The sequence below is a fragment of the Myodes glareolus genome, chromosome 27 (genome assembly GCF_982192425.1).
Source record: "Myodes glareolus chromosome 27, mMyoGla1.1, whole genome shotgun sequence".
Taxonomy (NCBI): domain Eukaryota; kingdom Metazoa; phylum Chordata; class Mammalia; order Rodentia; family Cricetidae; genus Myodes; species Myodes glareolus.
Genome location: NC_142052.1, coordinates 43027829 through 43046216, shown reverse-complemented (window position 1 = coordinate 43046216; position 18388 = coordinate 43027829). Strand labels below are relative to the sequence as shown.

Sequence of the window (18388 nt, the reverse complement as noted above, 5' to 3'; positions counted from 1 at the left end):
TTTGCTTGCCGACACCCAGGAAGCCAGGAGGTGCTAACCACTCACCACTAAAGCGCCTGGAGTTCTGGAGATGTGCCTTATTCTCTTCTATGTACAAGTTTGGCAAGTTTCCCAATAAAAATGTGGGGTAGTCCAGCACTATGGAGGCAGAGGCAGGCAGAGATCTGTGAGTTCCAGGCTAGGCGATCTACAAAGAGAGCTCCTAGACAGCCAAAGCTACACAGGGAAGCCCTATCTGGGAGGGAGGGGGAAGATGTGTTTGCAGGAACAATACCACCTAGGATGGTGCACTGAGGGAGACGGGTGTGAAAACTAGTTTGATCTCATTTGAGATTTCCCAAGTTTGATAAGGTAAGAGATAGACAAAAAAGTTGCCCTCAGAACTCAGGTTTTAAGTATGTAGGTAAGATTTTTCCAAGTAAATAAATGGGGTAATTTGCCTTTAAGGGCACTGTTCTCTCTGGAAGTGACTCAGCACTACAGACAGCCTGACCTCCCCTAAACAAGCATAGAAGATTCAAAAGAATGGGAAGCCATTTCCAATAAACAAGTCTTGGCACCAGCTCCCGGGACCTCCTTTGCCTGCCCCGCTGCTGTGAAGCAAAATTGAAAAGATGCCACAAGATTTCAGTGTGTCACCTGCTTGGCACGCTCCATAGGTGTCAGGAAAGATATCCTGTTAGGAACTGGGCAGCACTGGCTCTTCCAGAACTTTCTGGGCGGTCAAGCCACTCCCCTCGTCTCAGGCAGCATATTTTCTCTGGTGTTTGGTGCTGCCCAGGACCTGCTGGGAACCTCTGGAGCCATGGAGCCCATGCAGCTGCTCTTCTTCGTGAATGGCAGGAAGGTGAGAGTCCCGGGGCTGCCCGTGCAGGCGCGGCCCCTGCACGGGTGCCTGGTCCTTTCTCATTCTGTCCCAGCTTTCCCTGAGACCTTGGCGCGGATGACTTTGCCTCACTACCTGCACACATGAGACTAAGGGTCTAAGGGCAAGTTTCAGAATTGCCTGAATCTCAGGGCCTCTTCCTTCCCAACATCCCCTTTCCATGGCCATAACAGGACACCCTAGCCCAGCCCCTCCTCAAAGACCAGGGGAAAAAAGCTCCATTCTTATCTATCCAGCACTGTGAATCCAGCCCTTCCTACCCTCAAAGCCCCGGCTAATAGCATCTTCCAGCCCCAATGCTCAACTTGTCCCGGGGAGCGATACCCAGTTTGACAGGACCACTGAGATGCACTGATTCAGGCTTCCCTGTTATTTCTCAGACGAAGCTGGGACATTGTAAAGTCAAAGCAAGTTCCTGGCACAGCAAAGCTTGCCAGAACCAGGCTCTAGGGACCCTGCTGACTGCGGCAGTTCGTTTTGTTTTACTTGTGTGTGTGCTTTGGCTCCGAGGACCTTTATGACTGTTCCAAGCAAAACCAGTTGCTTGCGGACAGCAAAGTCCCTGAGCATCGTTCAAAGCCGAGGTCCGGCAGTGAGCGGCTTACTCGGAGTGTTCTCAGTAGACACTGATGGCGCATGGAGGGGGTGGGCGGAGCCCTGCTGTCCACAGTGCCAGTGTTCCTCTGTTGGGATCACCTGTGGCCCCTGAATCTGGCTATGGACAAACGGAACCCCTGCCCTGGCTGGCACTGGCTGGCCTGTAGCAAAGTCTGGTTTAGAACCAGACTTTCATGTGTCTGTTCTGAGGCTGAGTTGATTCAGACAGTTGTGTTTTTGTAAAGAGTTTTCTTGCAGCACAGGACCTCTCAAATTATACAAGCCCCATTAAAAGCTTGTGCCCATCCCCCTGCTTTATGGTCCTCACATGGGATAAGATGGATCCTTCATGGGCTCCATTAGGACCCCGCAGGACCAGTGTGAGGGTGAGCTAGGCTAATGGGGTGAAAAGGTTGCCTTGCTCCTTCGTGCTTTCTTTTGCATGGCAGAATAAGCTCGGGAGTCTTCTGTCCACACTAAACAGGCAGGGGCTCCCTTACACGCCTGCCACTCACCGGGGTAGCCTCATGGAGGCTCACTCCTTTACTAACGGGGGCCATGCTTCTTACTGCAGAAGGAGTGATTGTGAATATTCAATCTGCGGCTTTGTTATCAGCCTAACGCATGCCAAACTGTGTTTGGGTTTATGGGATGCAGCAAACCACAGAAATGGTGAGGCCCGTGCTGGTGTGGAGTTGACACGTCCTGGGGTAACAGCTGACGTGCATATAAATAAATAGAGTGTGGTGTCAGGCGGTGACAGGCGCTGGCGTAAGAACACCGAGATGGGCAGGATCTGATGCAGTGGGTGAAGGGGATGCTTTGGCCTTTCGGGGCAGTGTGTGGGAGGAAGTAGCCAAGCATCCATGTGGGGAAAGGACATTTCAGGCAGAGAAATCCAGGGGCAAAGGCCCTGGGGCAGGAGAATGTTTCCATGCGCAGCGAACAAACTGTTGGGGCTGGAGACGTGGCCAGGAGCCAGAGCACAGGTGATGCTGGGGTTTAGTTCAGGGAGGCAGCAGCCTGTTGAGTCTGACGTCTCTCATGTTCTCCCTCCCTGCTTCCAAATGGGAGCTTTTCACAAGTAGTGCAGATTTGTCTTCTATTGATTTTGAAGAGTAATTGAGCCCTTTCTTATCTGAAGGCTCCTTTAACCTCTCAATCCCACCGTTGGCACTGCTGGGGTCTTCCGGGTGCCTTGGACCGGGTCCTGGGACCAAATGTTCTATGATCCCTTGTAAAACAGACTCTAGAAATACTGGTTTGGTTCTTGAATTAATCCCAATCCCACAAAACAAACAAACATGATGTCAGCTTTCCCCTCCCGTTTTTGTCCCTCCCAGTTTTAGTGAAGCGTGCGTTTCAACACTGGTCAGCAAGTCGAGAGTGAGGGGCTATTCAGAGAAGCACGAAAAGCCGCGGGAGAGAAGGGTCCTATGAAAAGCCGGACTTCTGTGACTCAGGTCGGCCTTTGCAAGGCCTCCTGGAAGACCTTCAGGGGCTCTGGTGACCTGCACAGCAGCCCTCCGGCTTTTGCTGTGTGTTCTTCAGGAGAGGAAGGCTGAATGCAGACATAATGACAGCTGAAAGTCCGTGTACTGTTTGGGTTCCAGTGGCATAAAAGACACACGGCCAGGAGCTGAAAGCTTCGAACACAGGGACTCTGGCTTTAATTCACTGAAGTTGGTTCCCCTCCAGGAAATCCTGGTTCCAGAGCAGAAGAGGGGGTCATAGCAAGTGTGTGGCAGGTTCAGGAGTTCCCTGGGGGCATGGCAGCTGCACAGGTGATAAGAATCATGTCTTAGAGCTGGTGCTCCTGCAGACAAGGCTCTCAGGCGGCAGAGTGGCCGCAGAGAGACCTGTGAGCCAGCTGTTGTAACTGTGGAGGCTCCGGATGCTAAAGGCCTGTGCTGGTGGTGGCAGATTAGCGGAGAATTGTTTTCAGACATCCAAGGAGCAGAACCTGGTGACGCTGATTGCAGTGGGTGGAAAGAAAGAAGGAAAGAAAGAGAGAGAGAGAGAGAGAGAGAGAGAGAGAGAGAGAGAGAGAGAGAGAGAGAAAGGAAAAGTTAGAAATAACCTTAGATGTCCTGGCAGGGAGCGAGGCTGTGAGCTGGTTGTGGAAAAGAAGAACGAGAGTAAACTCAATGAATTGACCTGAAGACTGTCTGAGGCCACACTTATCCTACGGAAGCTGTACGTGCACGCACGATGCATACAGCACAGTCTTCCATATTGCATTTTCCTCAAAAGGGCTTGCTTTGTCCTCCTGGTACCCGAGTAGAGTCACGGGGGAGGTGGGGCGTCAGCACCGGATGTGTGCTGTGCCTTCTCCTCCTTCCTTCCCAGAGGGACAAAGTAGCACAACGTGGAGAAAGATGATTAGTGTTTCAAGCCAGCCATGCTTCTCCTGCCTGTTCTGTGATGACCAAATAATCTCAGATGCGTGAAACATGAAAAACAGAAGAGGGCACGAGCTGCCAGCCCTCAGCGGGAGGGGATGACTTAAGAACAAAGTAAAAAATGCCGCAAATCCATTACTTTATGTGCTCACTTAAAAGATGAAATTCAAATCTTGGGGGCTGGAGAGACGGCTCAGAGGTTAAGAGCGTTGCCTGCTCTTCCAAAGGTCCTGAGTTCAATTCCCAGCAACCACATGGTGGCTCACAACCATCTGTAATGGGGTCTCCTCTTCTGGTGTGCAGACATACACACAGTCAGAATATTGTGTACATAATAAATAAATAAATATTTGAAAAGAAATTCAAATCTTATTTTATGTGTGTGGGTGTTTTGCTTATATGTATGTCTGTGCAGTACAGGCATGCTCAAAACATTAGTTTTTGAATAATTTAATCAACACAGAGAAAGGGGGATCCCATCAGATTCTGCACCTGGCTCTCTGCCAGCCCAGATGCTTACGTGTGCCTAGCTGTACAGCCTTGCATGGCTCTGCACATGCATTTGCTGCTTTAGGCTGGGTATCTGGGACATGGCTGGTCGCGGTCTCCACTACCTTGGCAGACAACTCTTTTAAGTTAGCTGTATCCCTCTCTCAGACTCTCTGCTCTGCCAGCATCTCCTCTCTCTCCTGCCTTTCTCCCTCCCTACCCCACTGCTCTGTCTGCTCTAGGGTATTTCTAGGAGAAGCAGGGCAGAGCTGCCAGTGTTCCTGAGAGTGGAAACAGCTGCCACCTTAGGGGATAGTGATGATTCAGGACAAGGGTCAGGCAGGGTGGGACACTTGCACTTTCACTGTGATGCTAATGCTTGCACACCCCAGGTGCCTTTCCCGCAGGTCAGCAGGGTCCTAAGCAGTGTGAATGTCACTCACACCAGCTCTGGCTCTGGTGTGCATCACTGTGTTTCTCTCGCACAGGTGACAGAAAAACATGTCGACCCCGAGATGATGCTGTTACCGTACCTGAGGAAGACCCGTATCCTTTGCTGTGTGCAGTGGGCGTGTGTGCTTGTGAGTCTGTAGCCTGAGAGTCTGTGTTTGCGTGTGGGAGTTCCCAATTGCTCAACCCCGAAATAATCACACGGAAACTCTATTATTTAAAACACTGCTTGGCCCATTAGCTCTAACTCCCATTGGCTAACTCTTACATTTTAATTTAACCCATCTCCTTTAATCTGTGTATATACACATAGCTGTGGCTTACCAGGTAAAGTTCCAGTATCTGTCTCTGGCGGCTATATGGCCTCTCTCTGACTCTGCCTCCTTTCTCCCAGCATTCAGTTTAGTTTTCCCTGCCTAGCTCTGTCCCCCTATAGCTCTGCTATAGGCCCAAAGCAGTTCCTTTATTAACCGATGATGTTCACAGCATACAGAAGCGATTTGAGAGAGCTCTGCTCCCCCATAGCTCTGCTATAGACCCAAAACAATTCCTTTATTAACCAATGATGCTCACGGCCTACAGAAGATATTTGAGAAGCAGTTAGAAGTCTCCGCTGACAAGATGCAGGCAAGTGACTCGCTGTGTTTCTAGTGTGACACAGACATTTCTTAGAGTATTTATAATACAACATTTTAACACCATATAACATCAGAGACCCACACGATGATAAGGGCAGATATACAATGTGCCCCACCTGCACATTCTCAGAACTCCACCCTGCACAGCCTCCTCTCCAGTCTGGCCCTGTTTTTGGCAGACTGAGCTCCAGCTCCATACAAAGGATGGGTGCAATCCGTAACACACAAAAGGGAACAGGAAGTGATCAGGTTTAAGGAGCGGCCTTTGATGAGTCAGCATGGAACTTTCCTATGCATGTCTATAATGGTGTTTTGTACTGAGTCCTGGCTATTCTGGAAATAAATCCATAGACACTGTGATCTTTAACTCAGCCTCTTCCAGTCCGACTCCCAGGCACGAAGTACGGCTGCGGAGGTGGCGGCTGTGGCGCCTGCACGGTGATGATCTCGCGGTACAACCCCAGCACCAGGACGATCAGGTACCTGCAGCAGAGCCCAGCTCTGAGCGACCTCTGCAGGTCTCAGCTTTATTTCCTCCTCTCTCGGTGACGGTGTAAGGAACATCACCATGCGGGAAGACCTGTGCGGGCACTGGGGACCCAGTGATAAACAGGAATACGGGGAGGGTGGGAACAGGACCTCAGCAGAGCTGAAAGGCTGCTGACTCTGCCTTCTGGGAAGGAAGGCCGCTGTGAGATGACCATGGAGGAGACAGCCGTGGTCATGCATGCGTAGTGGGAGCCTGCGAACATCTCCGTGGTCCCACACGTGCGTTCTCCATGTGGAAGCCAGAGACCTCTCCTTCAGGAAAGGATCAGGCGGCCTCGCTCTCCTGCTCACAGCCGCCTGTTGTACCCCGCTTTGTTCCCACTCTGTCTTTATCTCCGGTGCATTATTTTCCACATCTTCATCTGTTCCCGTCTCTCCCGTCTTCTGGGATATTCCCATCATAGCAAACTCACTTCATTGTCCACGCAGCCTTCGCCCAGCTCCACCCGCAGGACAAAAGCAGCTTTAGTTCACAGTCAGTCACTTGAATTAGAGAGTGTCGGCCCCGACTTGAGGGGAAATAATTAGGTTGGTGGGAGCTTCAGGGATTGGAATCGTGAGGGCTGATTTCTGTTCTGCCACCGGCTCTCCAGCTGTGACCCTGAATTCATCACTCTGATTCTAGATCCCTTTCTGTAACCTGACTATGTGCTGAGATTGAAACGCAGACTCAGGGCCTGGGACGCCACTCCTGCCTGCCCACGGGAGGTGCCCACGGGGTGCTCGGTCCCTTTGTCACGGGATGTCGTGTAGTTTGTCACGTGTGCTTCTCTTTGCATCTGAAGGCACCATCCCGTCAATGCCTGCCTGACCCCCATCTGCTCTCTGCATGGCGCAGCCGTCACCACAGTGGAAGGCATAGGCAGCACCACCACCAGACTCCATCCTATTCAGGTGAGGCTGCGCCGCTCCCCAAAGGGGACTCTGAGCCCCCGAGCCTGAGAGTGGGACGTCTGGGCCCTGCTGCTTGGTCAGGGATGTCAGTAAAAATCTCTGGAGCTGAGGATAATGCTGGGATGTGGGGATGGATGAGGAACTGATTTCTCAGGAAGGTGTTCTTGGAAGACTAGAAGATTCCCCTCCCTAGGCAGATGCTGACCTGACCAGCTTTGCTTCCTCTGCGTTCCAATTAGAGGGAACTATCTTGTACCTCCTGACACCCACGTGCATCGACACATACAATTTTTGATGTTGCTGTTGGAAATTGAAAAATAACTTAATTTAAAAGCTGAATTAAAAGCATCAGACAACCACTCCTCCCCCAATCCCAAAAGCTTTATGTGCTTGGACTTGTCAGAGGACAGAGTCCGTCCGTGGAGACTGCAGCTTTTCTTGGCCTGACACCTTGCTGAGGGCTGTTGCTCAGACCTAGACCCCTTACTCCACTGTGTATGCCCCCCAACACGCCAGTGCTCCTTGTCTTGATCTTGTTATTGAGGACCATGTATGTGGAGTGGACAGAAGAGGGACGAGATAGGAGCCACCCAGAAAATAGCCACACTTCACCTTCTGTAGATTTGAGAAAATCTCGGGTCTAATGTTCTCAAACCACATTAGGCTAAAGGAGGGCGCGGCTGCCTGGACAGCCTGTGAGACCGGACCTCACGCAGGCAAAGGGGGCCTTTAGATATCTACTGATGCTGAGCTCCCATTGGTGCAAAGCTGCTGGGAGAGGGCACCAGAGTGCATCGTCCCTGAGACGTCAGACTCCAGAGAGAAAGCAGGGATGGGAAAAGTACAGAAGAAATACAGGACGCGTCTCTATCTTGGTTGGATCCTGGGTTCTCATGCTTTGTAAACCCCTGTTTGTGAGAGCAATGACACATCTGTGGGAAGATGAAAACACTCGGGATAGAGAGAGTGAGAGAGAGAGACGTGTGGAGTTGTGCCCACATTCATTCCCAAGTGTGTGCGCTATCACGCTTCTTCCATGTTTTTCAACTTGAACAGAGTTTGGTCATTTTTTCCCAATGCCTTCCTCTGCTGCAGGAGTTCACACTCTCCATGCACACTGAGGAGTCTTTCACAGAGATGCAATGTTCCCTCGACCTGATCTAACAGTCAGGTGATCTGGCGTGCTCCTGGGGTGGAAATCACAAACTCTCTGGCCATGCAAAGCCTCAGAACCACTGTCTGAAATCAAGCCGAGCAGCTTATGGGGGTCAATCGTCAGACTGGCCCAAGGGAAGCCGCCTGAGATGTGGGCTTTCGGGGGCCTCCTCTCCAAATGCAGAGAGCTCAAGAATGTTCCGGGGACGCTGCCCTGACTTTGTAGGCCTGGAAGAGCGCAAGGTCTGCATTTCTAACCTTTGCTTCCAGGAGAGGATTGCCAAGTGTCATGGCACACAGTGTGGATTCTGCACTCCCGGGATAGTGATGTCCATGTATGCCCTGCTCAGGAACCATCCAGAGCCCACTCTAGATCAGCTGACAGACGCCCTTGGGGGTAAGTATGCTTTTAATTTCACGTGATGGTGACAGAAATAATTGGGCACCTCCCATATGTCAAGTACTGAATTAAATGCTATTTGGAAATTCATTTAAATATGTTTATAAGATAGGGTCCATTATTATCGTCATTTCATAGAAGGAGAAGCTGAGATTTAGTAAAGGTGGTTTATTAGAAATGATCCCTGTGAGCAGAAGCATTGATTTCTTGAAGTCAACCTGCAAACCGGATCTACACATTGACTTGGAAGAGAGGAATAGGGGCTTTGGGTGCACACTCTGAGAAATTTCAGGCTGCCATGCAGAGTCCACCTGGAATCCCACTGGGGTGTGAGGCAAAGTAGACAGATGGAAAAGGCGATCGAGGTGGCAGGTGTCATGCTGGGTTTGGTTACCATCACTGCCTGTGGGCCCAAGGGAAGAGTCAGCAAAAGATTCTTTAGCAAAAGTAGCTTCGAAGTCCTGTGATAGACCCCTCACCACCACAGAGCAAGGGTCAGAGAGTGTCTTTGAGTACAGCTGGAAGTCAGGATGAAATCTGCTAGGGATGCTTATTTTAATGACCCCCCGCCCCGTCCTCTATCCATCTGTCTGTTCGTCCATCCATCCATTGTCTGCCTGTCTATCTATCTATCTATCTATCTATCTATCTATCTATCATCTATCTTCATCATCATTATCTATCTCATGTGCATGCATGTGTGTGTATGTGTACATGTGTACATTCATTGATAAAGTTCTGAACACATTTTAAGCATTAATAGTTTCTCAGATTCTATGTCTGTCTGGTGAAATGCTCCCTGGCTCTCTTTGTCTTTGTCTCTTACCTCTTATTTTCGTGTCCAGGGAACATGAGTCTAAGCTTGCTTATTTCCTTCCGCTACAAAATGTTTCAGGGACTCTCAGAGAAAACACAGGCAGAAAGGAGTGACCCAGCACCTAACCTGGATCCTGCCTGATTACCAGGAGGTCACATTTTGCTTTATAGCTGTTTGTGTTGTAAACACTGATGAGGGATTTTCAAATTTTAGTAGCTTAAGACAAGGGTGGGAGATGTATAAATCATAAAGATTTGAGGAAATCTCTCAGCAGAGAACTCGATCTTGTGCTGTTTCTACAATGAGGCCTCAGGAGCTGGGGAAATGGGCTCAGTCAGTGTCTGGCTTGAGCTTCTGAGTTTCGGTCACTATCTCCCATGTAAAAGTCAGGGACGGATGGTGTATAACCACTGCCCTGGGGGCAGGAGGGTGCATCAGACACAGAGGACCCCTAAAACTCATTGGCCAGCCAGCGTCCAGGTTCCAGACTCTGTTTCAAAAAAATGGTTGAGAGCAATTGAGCAAGACACCCATTGTTAATCTCCAGCCTCCACATATACTCACACACACGGTACACGCACCGACAGAGGTGCACATAGAACACATGTGCACACAAAAATATGACCTCATATTGGGAGTGGAGTAAGGACACAGATTCACTGTGAGGGAAACACCGACCAAATCATCTTGTGTGTGTAATCGCCTCCAGGTTCAGAGTCCACCCACTTTTCCCACCTTTTCTTTACTGTTACAGAACAGCTTTGATCAACTGAAACTTCCCCCTCTGTGTCTCTCTCCTTCCTCCTTTTGCTCTGCCTCTGTCAAAACTGATAGCTGCCACGGTAAGTATTAATTCTGAGAGGAATCTTCCTTTTGTCTTTTAAAAAAAGAAGAAGAAGAAAATTCTTCTACTATTAACAGCACGCATGGGCCATAGCACATGATGCTAAGCGAAACAAGCCAGGCCCAGGAGAACAAACACTGTATTGTACGGAGAACCTGAAGTAGAACAGTAGAAGCAAGGATAAGAATGGTGATTGAATAGCGCTTACCTGAGGTTGGAGAAGGCGAAAATGAGGAATTACTGATCAAAGGTTGCAAAGTTTATTATGCAAAATAACTAAGTCCAAGAAACACAACTTGGTCCCCACAGGTATCTGTACTGTGCTATATAAGCAGTTGCCGAGAGGGTTGCTCTTTTGTTCAATGCCTTCCTTCTGGTTGAATGGTTAAATAAATAAACGTGAGGAAGCAGAGTGTTAGGTCTACTTGCAGTGCTGACTGGGGGGTACTTCTCTCCACATACACCAATCACTAATCAGTTGATTAAACACATGAGGGTCAGTAGTGTCTCAACAAAGTGGCTATTGTTTTAAACTGAGCTCTTGATTGCAACTAAAGAACAAGTTTTTGTCTTAAAATGACTGTGTCCTTTGAGCATCTGTCCTAGGAAGAGAGTGTAAGATGTGTCTACAGAGAATAAGTACAGACGGCCGAGATGTTCAAATATACTCCAGGACTCTTGGCGAAATATCCCAGGATGCTAATGTAAAAATGAAATCTCAAACACAAGATTTCAAAATTAAGTCATCAGGAAGATCTTTCTTCTAAGATGGGGTCCTTCACACTGTCATTCACCTGGCGTTCCATGGCTCTGTCCGGGGCCCTTGAGTAACCAGACCTGCTGTGTCTCCTTCAGGAAATCTGTGCCGCTGCACTGGATACAGGCCCATAATCGACGCATGCAAGACTTTCTGTAAAGTGAGTAGACAGGAATGCATGGCTGAACGCGTTCTCCATGGAAGAAAACAAAGCAGTGTAGGAGCTCCCTGGTGTGTTATGGCAACGGTCATTTTTACTGAGACAGGACCACTTCTTAGCTCAAGGTCTACAGTTCTGTGTGTCATTTTGTCCTGGGCAGGAGGCTTTAATATCATTGCCTGGGTCGTCAAATTGTGAACTATTCAATCATTAATATTAATAGAACTAACAAAACCTATGTAAGATGTGGCTTTTGTCTTTGCTTTTAAACTATTATATACAGTAAAAAACTCTTGTGGAATTTTAATATACATTCCGTCATGGTTGGTCCTCCACCACCACTAGAAGGTCACTCCTGCTAGGTGAACCATGGGATCAACACTTCAAAGATAAGATCAGAGCAAGATGTCTTGTTACTACTGTTAGTGGTATTTAAATATTGTTAGTATCAATAATTGTCATGGTTAATGTTTATTGCTGTATGATGGGATTATCTAGTAAGACCTTTATAAACTTTATTAAATAATCGCTGGTATTCAGAATTGTGTAAACTTGGTTTTCACTAGCGTTACCTTCGATATGCTGAAGTGTAAATGGTTTCCTTTCACAAAGCCTTACAGTATTGGTTCTGCAGCTGTAGGCACCCAGTTAACAATAGAGCCCCCAGGGAATGCTCATTGGCTTGATTTGTTGTGTTTTCCTCATTAGGCTTCTGGCTGCTGTCAAAGTAAAGAAAATGGGGTGTGCTGTAATGGGGACCGAGGAGTAAATGGATTGGCGGAATTTCAGGAAGGTGATGAGGTCAGTGATTGGGGATGCTGTCATAAAGTCGTTCTAGACATGAGCAGCTGCTGACCGAGTCTTTGGAAGAATCAGTGGCTGCTCGGGTTGACAAATTCGTCTCTGTCAACGTTCTCCCTCTCCCATTCCCACTGTCCCCATATAGTCTAAAGATTCAGCCCAGGAGGAGATTAGGAGTGGAGAAAGGAGGGTGAGCAGATCCCAGGTGCAGCCGGCTGAGAGGAGAGCCTTGAAATTGTTCTGTAGCATAGTGGGGTGATTGTGTTTGACAATGGGTTGTCTATTTCAGAGTAACTAGTAGAACCTTTAACATTCTCCACTCAAAGAACCAATTCACGCCTGAGATACCAGACGCTAAACAATGACAAGATCTTCTCATGCACGTGTGTGTAATGTCATGCTGCCCCATAAATAGATGCAATTACTACACCAACTGGAAGATGAATAATCTGTTTATAAACCTGTTGCATCCAAATGGTCCCTCATTGTTCACATTGGTTCTAATCAAACGCTGCTGTCTGTAGGATAGAAAAACACCGATCCCCAGAGTCTCTCTGTTGTTAAATGGCATCTTTAGTGGCCAGAAGCAAAGTGGAGATGGAGACAGAACACCAATGGCAGGAGAGGCAGCACTCCAGGTCTCCCTTAGGTCCTCAGTGTCTGCCTGCTCCTGCCTGTCTCCCCTGCTGTCCCCAGACTCGAAGGGAACATACAGGGAGCTGAGGAGCGCAGAGGTGTGCTGACTCCTGCGGAGTTATGAGAGGTCAGGTCTGCAGCAGAGTCCTTGGCTGGCAGCTGGGACCATGACCATGACCGATCGGCTCTTGTTTGTCCTCTGTTTGTCTGTCTGCCTTCTTCTGCGGGGAGGAGAGGTCCTGTGTAGCCCATTCTGTTAGGAATATTTCCTAATATTAGCTCCCTGCCGACGCAAAAATTCCCAATCAAGCCAAATCAAAACAAGCCAAATTAAGAACTATCCATGTGTAATGGGAGATCTGTGCTCTTGGGTGGCCCCGAGGAGGAATGCTGAGGAATGCTACCCCTGGGAGGAAGAAAGGGAAACCACATGTTCCTCTTTGGGGAGGTCCCTTAAATACTCTGGGGGAGGGGTCAGGACCTGGCCTGCTGGAATTTGGAGTCCAGACCAGGCCTGGGGGCTGGGATAGAAACAAAGGACTGAGGCCTAGGCTCCCAACTTGATACATTCTGTCCTCAGATGATCATAGAACTAAGCCTGGCCTTGGAATCCTGCTGTTCCTGCCTCTGTCTCCCAAGTTCATGATTATAGGCACGCTCCACCATACCCGGACTCTCTTAGCATCTTCTCCCAGTCTCGTTGCATAAAAACTTAAAGTAGTCATGCCAGACAATAATACAGTAGACACCTCTTGTCTACCGTTTCTCTTCCTGCAATCTGAGTCACCTGTACCTAACCATATTCTGAAAATATTAAGTGGGAAGTTCTAGAAATAATGTAGGTTTCAGAATACATGCCGTTATGGATTTCATGAGATCCTCTCCCTGTGTTCACCCCTCTCTCACCTGGAAGGTGAACCCCACCTTCGTCCAGTGTATCCATACACCTTACCTGCGCACCTGTAACAGTTGCCATGGTTATCAGATTGACTGGCACAGCAGGGCAGTACTTGTGTTCAAATAACCATTGCTTTACTTAATAATGGCACCAAGCCTGTAGTTCAGATATGTTAATGAGTAATTACAGATTACTTTTTTTTTTCAGGGAAAAGGTATGTTTAGTACTAGAGTATGTTGCTAAGATTTGCAGTAACAGTGAATAAGAAAATTGGAGTGTGTTCATGAACCTTCTAAAGTCCAACCTGTTTGTAGTTTTGGGTACCCACAGAGAGAGGTGTCCCCTGAGAATAGGGTACACTATTGTAACTTCTGTCATTTTCTCTTTTTAAAGACAAGTCCTGAACTCTTCTCAGAAGACGAGTTTCTGCCTCTGGACCCAACCCAGGAGCTGATATTTCCTCCAGAGTTAATGGTAAGGAAGGCAGTTGCTCACCTTCCCGGTGACATGTCAGGGGGAGTCTTCTCAAAATCGGAGGGCACAGCTCTCAGGCCTTATCAGAGATTCGTCATTGTACAGACAGGGGTTAATGGAGACTTCACAGCTCGTCAAAGGGCAGAGAAAGTGTGGGTGCTCAGCTCAGCATGAATGGGACATCCACATTACACCCACTCCCTCCACGACTCAGGGACCTTAGAGAAAAGAGGGGGGAGATGGTGTTTTCTAGAAAGGACAAGGTCACTGCCCACGTGAACTCATTGCCTACACAAGTTCAATCCAGTCAGCATTCAGCACGGAGAAGTGAGAGGCTCACCAGCCTCCACCCGTAGCTGACACAGTTAAAGGCGGCTGGGGAGGGAGGGTCAGTTTTCTTCAAGGTCATGACCACTTCTAGGCTGACCTTGACCCAGTGGGTGGCCCCGTGTCCATGAGCACACGGACGTCACAGAGTGTACTCAGTCAGCTGGGAGGGTGGGAGGTGAACTTGGAGGAGTTGGGTGGAGGAATGGGAGGGAAGGTAATAAAATTACACGTGTTCATACATGAAATTCTCAAGGAATTGATAAAACTGTATAAGAACAAACTGATGGGCAAATAGGCAATGCTCACCCGCCACCCTCACCCCAGGGTCCAGAGACTGTGAGCCCAGCAGGAGGTGGAGAAGGGAGGGTGGAGCTGCCATGAGGGGTGGGACCTGAGACACAGCTGATGACGTCTGTCAAAGTCAGGAGGCACAGTCAGTGGGCTTCAGTGTGGATGCGTTCCTCCTTCTGTCTGTGCGGAAGTTCATGTTCTGTAGAAGCACATTTTTATGTTAGTGAGCATCAAAACGAGTTACTGTGAGCTTCCCGAGGGCCAACGGGTGCTTCAGTTTCCAGGTCTAAACCCTTCTCGTCTTTAACTTTGAACTCTGACCTCTGGTGGGGCTCTACTTTATGTCACAGAATTTAGTTTTTAGAAGATAAGCGTTTCTTTTCTCTGTTTCAATAAAAATCGGATGAGAAGAGGAGGGAATTTGGTCACAAACTCTCTCGTATCCCTGTTGCCTTCTCAACAGACGATGGCTGAGAAACAGCCACCAAAGACCAGAGTGTTCAGTGGCGAGAGAATGACGTGGATTTCCCCAGTGACTTTGAAGGAACTCGTGGAAGTTAAATTCAAGTATCCCCAGGCCCCCATTGTGATGGGGAACACCTCTGTGGGTATGTGAACCCCCCTGGGACATCTAATGAGGAAAACAGGCTTCACGTGGGTGTGTTCTCAGGAGCCCAGCCAGGAAACCCAGTGTTGTTCAAGTGATGTACCAGCATGAGAAATTGCCTGGCCTGGGCTTCACTGTTGTAGAGGCTGGCTCGCTGGCCCATGATAACCCAGCAGCAGGGCTAGCCTGGGCTTCACTGGTGCAGAGGGTGTCTTGCTGACCCCATGCTAAAACCAGCAGCAGGGCTAGCCTGTGCTTCTCTGGTGCAAAGGCTGGCTCGCTGGCCCCATGGTAAATCAGCAGCAGGGCTAACCTGGGCTTCACTGGTGCAGAGGGTGTCTTGCTGACCCCATGCTAAACCAGCAGCAGAACTAGCCTACACTTCTCCGAGCACAGGCTGGCCCCATGGTAGGCCAGCATCAGGGATGCCAGTGTTCTTCCATCTGTGGACCACACCGGCTCTCATCCTGAAACTGCTCTGTCCTTCCTCTCTGGGTGGTTCTCTCTGACTATGATGTGCTTTACTTAAAGGCAGCATCAGGACCTTCTCCTTTTCCACATAGGCCTAGGGTGGCTGCCCATCTCTCTGCAGGGCCCCAGGATCTTCTCCCAGTGACATCTGAGTGTGACATACAGCACAAGTTTTAGGACTAACAATTCTAAAGAGTCCTCGCATTTTATCAGACACTGTCTCTGCTTGTAGTTTGTGACAAACAGCCCAATAAAAGGAATCAACTTTTATATGTCCCAAGACATGGGGTTAATCATAATTAAATTTAAGAGAGTAGTTAAAACCCTTTTATTCTAAACCTGTATCTCTTCCACAATCCCTCAGGGCCTGAAGTAAAGTTTAAAGGTGTCTTCCACCCCGTCGTAATCTCTCCTGACAGAATTGAAGAGATGTGTGTTGTGAGCCAGACCGGTGACGGTGAGTTCTTACCGTCTGTGTTTCCCCGGAAGTGCTCTCCTTCGTCTGCCGCTCAGTCCAGTGCTGGACAGCGGAGGGCTGTGTCTAGTTAGACCTCCCAGTTCCTCTTCAGACAGCGCCGTGAGGGTCCACAGGGAGTCCAGGCAGAATTCTCTGAAGTTCCAGTTGACCCTGTCTGAGAAGTCGGACTGTCACTGAGGGACTTTCCTCTCTGCAGTACCCGGGAAGCTAACAACGATTCGAGGGGGACCTGGGCCGTGAGAGGAGAAGATGCAGCCGAATGAGACAAGCTGGCTGCTCCCAGAGCGAGGCCGAAGGAAAAGAGTGGGGGCTAAGCCTCTGCAGTCTGGCCTGTCTCATTCTCACGAAGGGACTGTGGTTAAATGGCAGTGAGACCCAACAGTCCTCAGGAAGGGGGCTTGGGATAAAGTTCCTGTAATCCGATTCTTGGTGATGACTTAGTATATTGAGATCTTGGGGACGTGACTGAGCCGAGTCTTAGTTTCGCCATCTCTGAAGTGAACCTATTAATATCTCATGGTTGTGTTTACAAACGTGGAGGTTTTTAAATCACTATCAGTATAACATGTGATACTCAGTCTTCAAGGAATCCAACCTTCACACTCTCCACCACCGACTCCACAACCAACCCACGCCCACCTGCATCGTCGTCACCATCACCACCATGGCCGATAGGCACAGCACCATGGATCCAATACAAAGATTCCCACGCCTGTAGCTTTGGTCTAACACTTTGAGGTCACCACTGACCACACGACATCACTCACAGGAGACTTTATTTCAGGGCTGACCCTCGGTGCTGGCCTCAGCCTGGATCAGGTGAAGGATGTTCTGGCTGATGTGGTCCGGAAGCTCCCCGAAGAGAAGACACAGACGTACCATGCCCTCCTGAAGCACCTCAGAACTCTGGCCGGGTCCCAGATCAGGAACATGGCTGTATGTATTTCGCAAGTCACCTCGGGCCCTCGTGTCTTTGGTGTCTGTAGCTGGTGACTCCTTCCTGCTCTTTAAAACAAACTCACCAATGCATGGCTTAGCTTTTATGTTAGTGCTTGTGCTTCATAACTGTGTGACGGGAGTGACAGTGACCACTTTTTATAGTCTCTAGGGGGCCACATTGTGAGCAGACATCTGGACTCTGATCTGAATCCCCTCCTGGCTGTGGGGAACTGTACGCTCAACTTACGGTCCAAAGGTAACAGCAGTTTCTGCTTGGAGACTACTAAGCTTGATTGTTTCTCTTCCTCTGGGGAGTCAGGAAGTTCTGTGTGGACCATGACTATTCTCTATAACATCAATAATTTCCTTTACCTTGCTGAGTCTGAGAAGTTGCTCAGTCTGTCTGAAAACTATCTCCCAGGCAGGAGGGCTAGGCTAGAGGAAACATTTTAAGATTTTGTCAGACATCACACACACACACACACACACACACACTGCCGCCCACAACAGCCTGTAGCATCATTTCCCAAGATTGGGAAGTTCGTTCAAGAGACTGAAGATTCCAGAGAAGGTGTCATTTCTCCACAGATGGAGATCGACAGATCCCTGTGAGCGAGCAGTTTCTCCGCAAGAGTCCCGATGCGGATCTTAGACCTCAGGAAGTCTTGGTCTCAGTGAGCATCCCGTGTTCCAGGAAGGTGAGGATGGCCCTTCCTTTGCACTTCAAGTGGCCCAACGGCTGTGGCTTGAGTGTGGTCAGGACACAGACATGTGTTTGCAGAGGGGATGGAGTTCACTCTAGGAAGTGACAGAGGCCACTAGCGCAGTGGCTTGGACACAGTCACTGTCACCTTGCTGTGTAGCCCCTGCCACTTCTAGAACTAGGAGACCTTTCCTCTTCCTGTGCCCCAAACTCTAAAGCTGCTTCTCCAAAGACATCCTTTGCCCTTTCCGACGTCTTCCCTAAGTGAGACAGCTCTGCCTAGGTCCTGGGGCCTGAACGAAGCTGAAAAGACATTTGCAGGGGACCTTGCAGGGGGAAAGCACTGGTTTGGAGCTGGATACCCTGAGGCTTGAGTTCTGGTTTCAAGACTTGAACTAATTAATGAATCACCCAAGTCCATGGCTCCTCATTTGTAGTGTGGGAGAATCACACCTTCCACGTGAGATATGATGGTTTAGACAGACTGCGGTCCCAAAGAAGCACACAGAGTGTCTCAAATAATGGAGCTTTAGTTCCTGGGACGTCTGAGGCTAGAACTCTGATATTGAGGTGTCAGTAGGGTTGGTGACGTCTTTTAAGACCTTGGACTTTGACCGTAGTTGCCTTTCATGTCCTTTTCATGTCTCTGTCCAGTTTGTCTCTTTAAGGACATCAGTCAGCTGAGATTAGGGCCCCAATTTATTAGGGTCTCAATTTACCTC

At 49.0% G+C, this 18388-nt stretch overlaps 1 protein-coding gene across 1 annotated transcript in view; it reads left to right on the top strand.

Annotated features, from left to right (window-relative positions):
- Positions 1-512: 512 nt before the first annotated feature.
- The window catches only part of LOC148117707 (aldehyde oxidase 1), a 51126-nt gene continuing 33250 nt past the window's right edge, over positions 513-18388 (top strand). Inside the window, exons 1-13 of the mRNA XM_087902371.1 lie at positions 513-847; positions 4863-4920; positions 5845-5941; positions 6797-6905; positions 8331-8457; positions 10977-11038; positions 11747-11839; positions 13767-13847; positions 14932-15076; positions 15911-16003; positions 16809-16960; positions 17126-17219; positions 17552-17661. Of these exons, the coding sequence (XP_087758497.1) occupies positions 806-847; positions 4863-4920; positions 5845-5941; positions 6797-6905; positions 8331-8457; positions 10977-11038; positions 11747-11839; positions 13767-13847; positions 14932-15076; positions 15911-16003; positions 16809-16960; positions 17126-17219; positions 17552-17661 (1263 nt within the window). The 5' untranslated portion in view covers positions 513-805. The remainder of the gene's footprint in view (positions 848-4862; positions 4921-5844; positions 5942-6796; positions 6906-8330; positions 8458-10976; positions 11039-11746; positions 11840-13766; positions 13848-14931; positions 15077-15910; positions 16004-16808; positions 16961-17125; positions 17220-17551; positions 17662-18388) is intronic.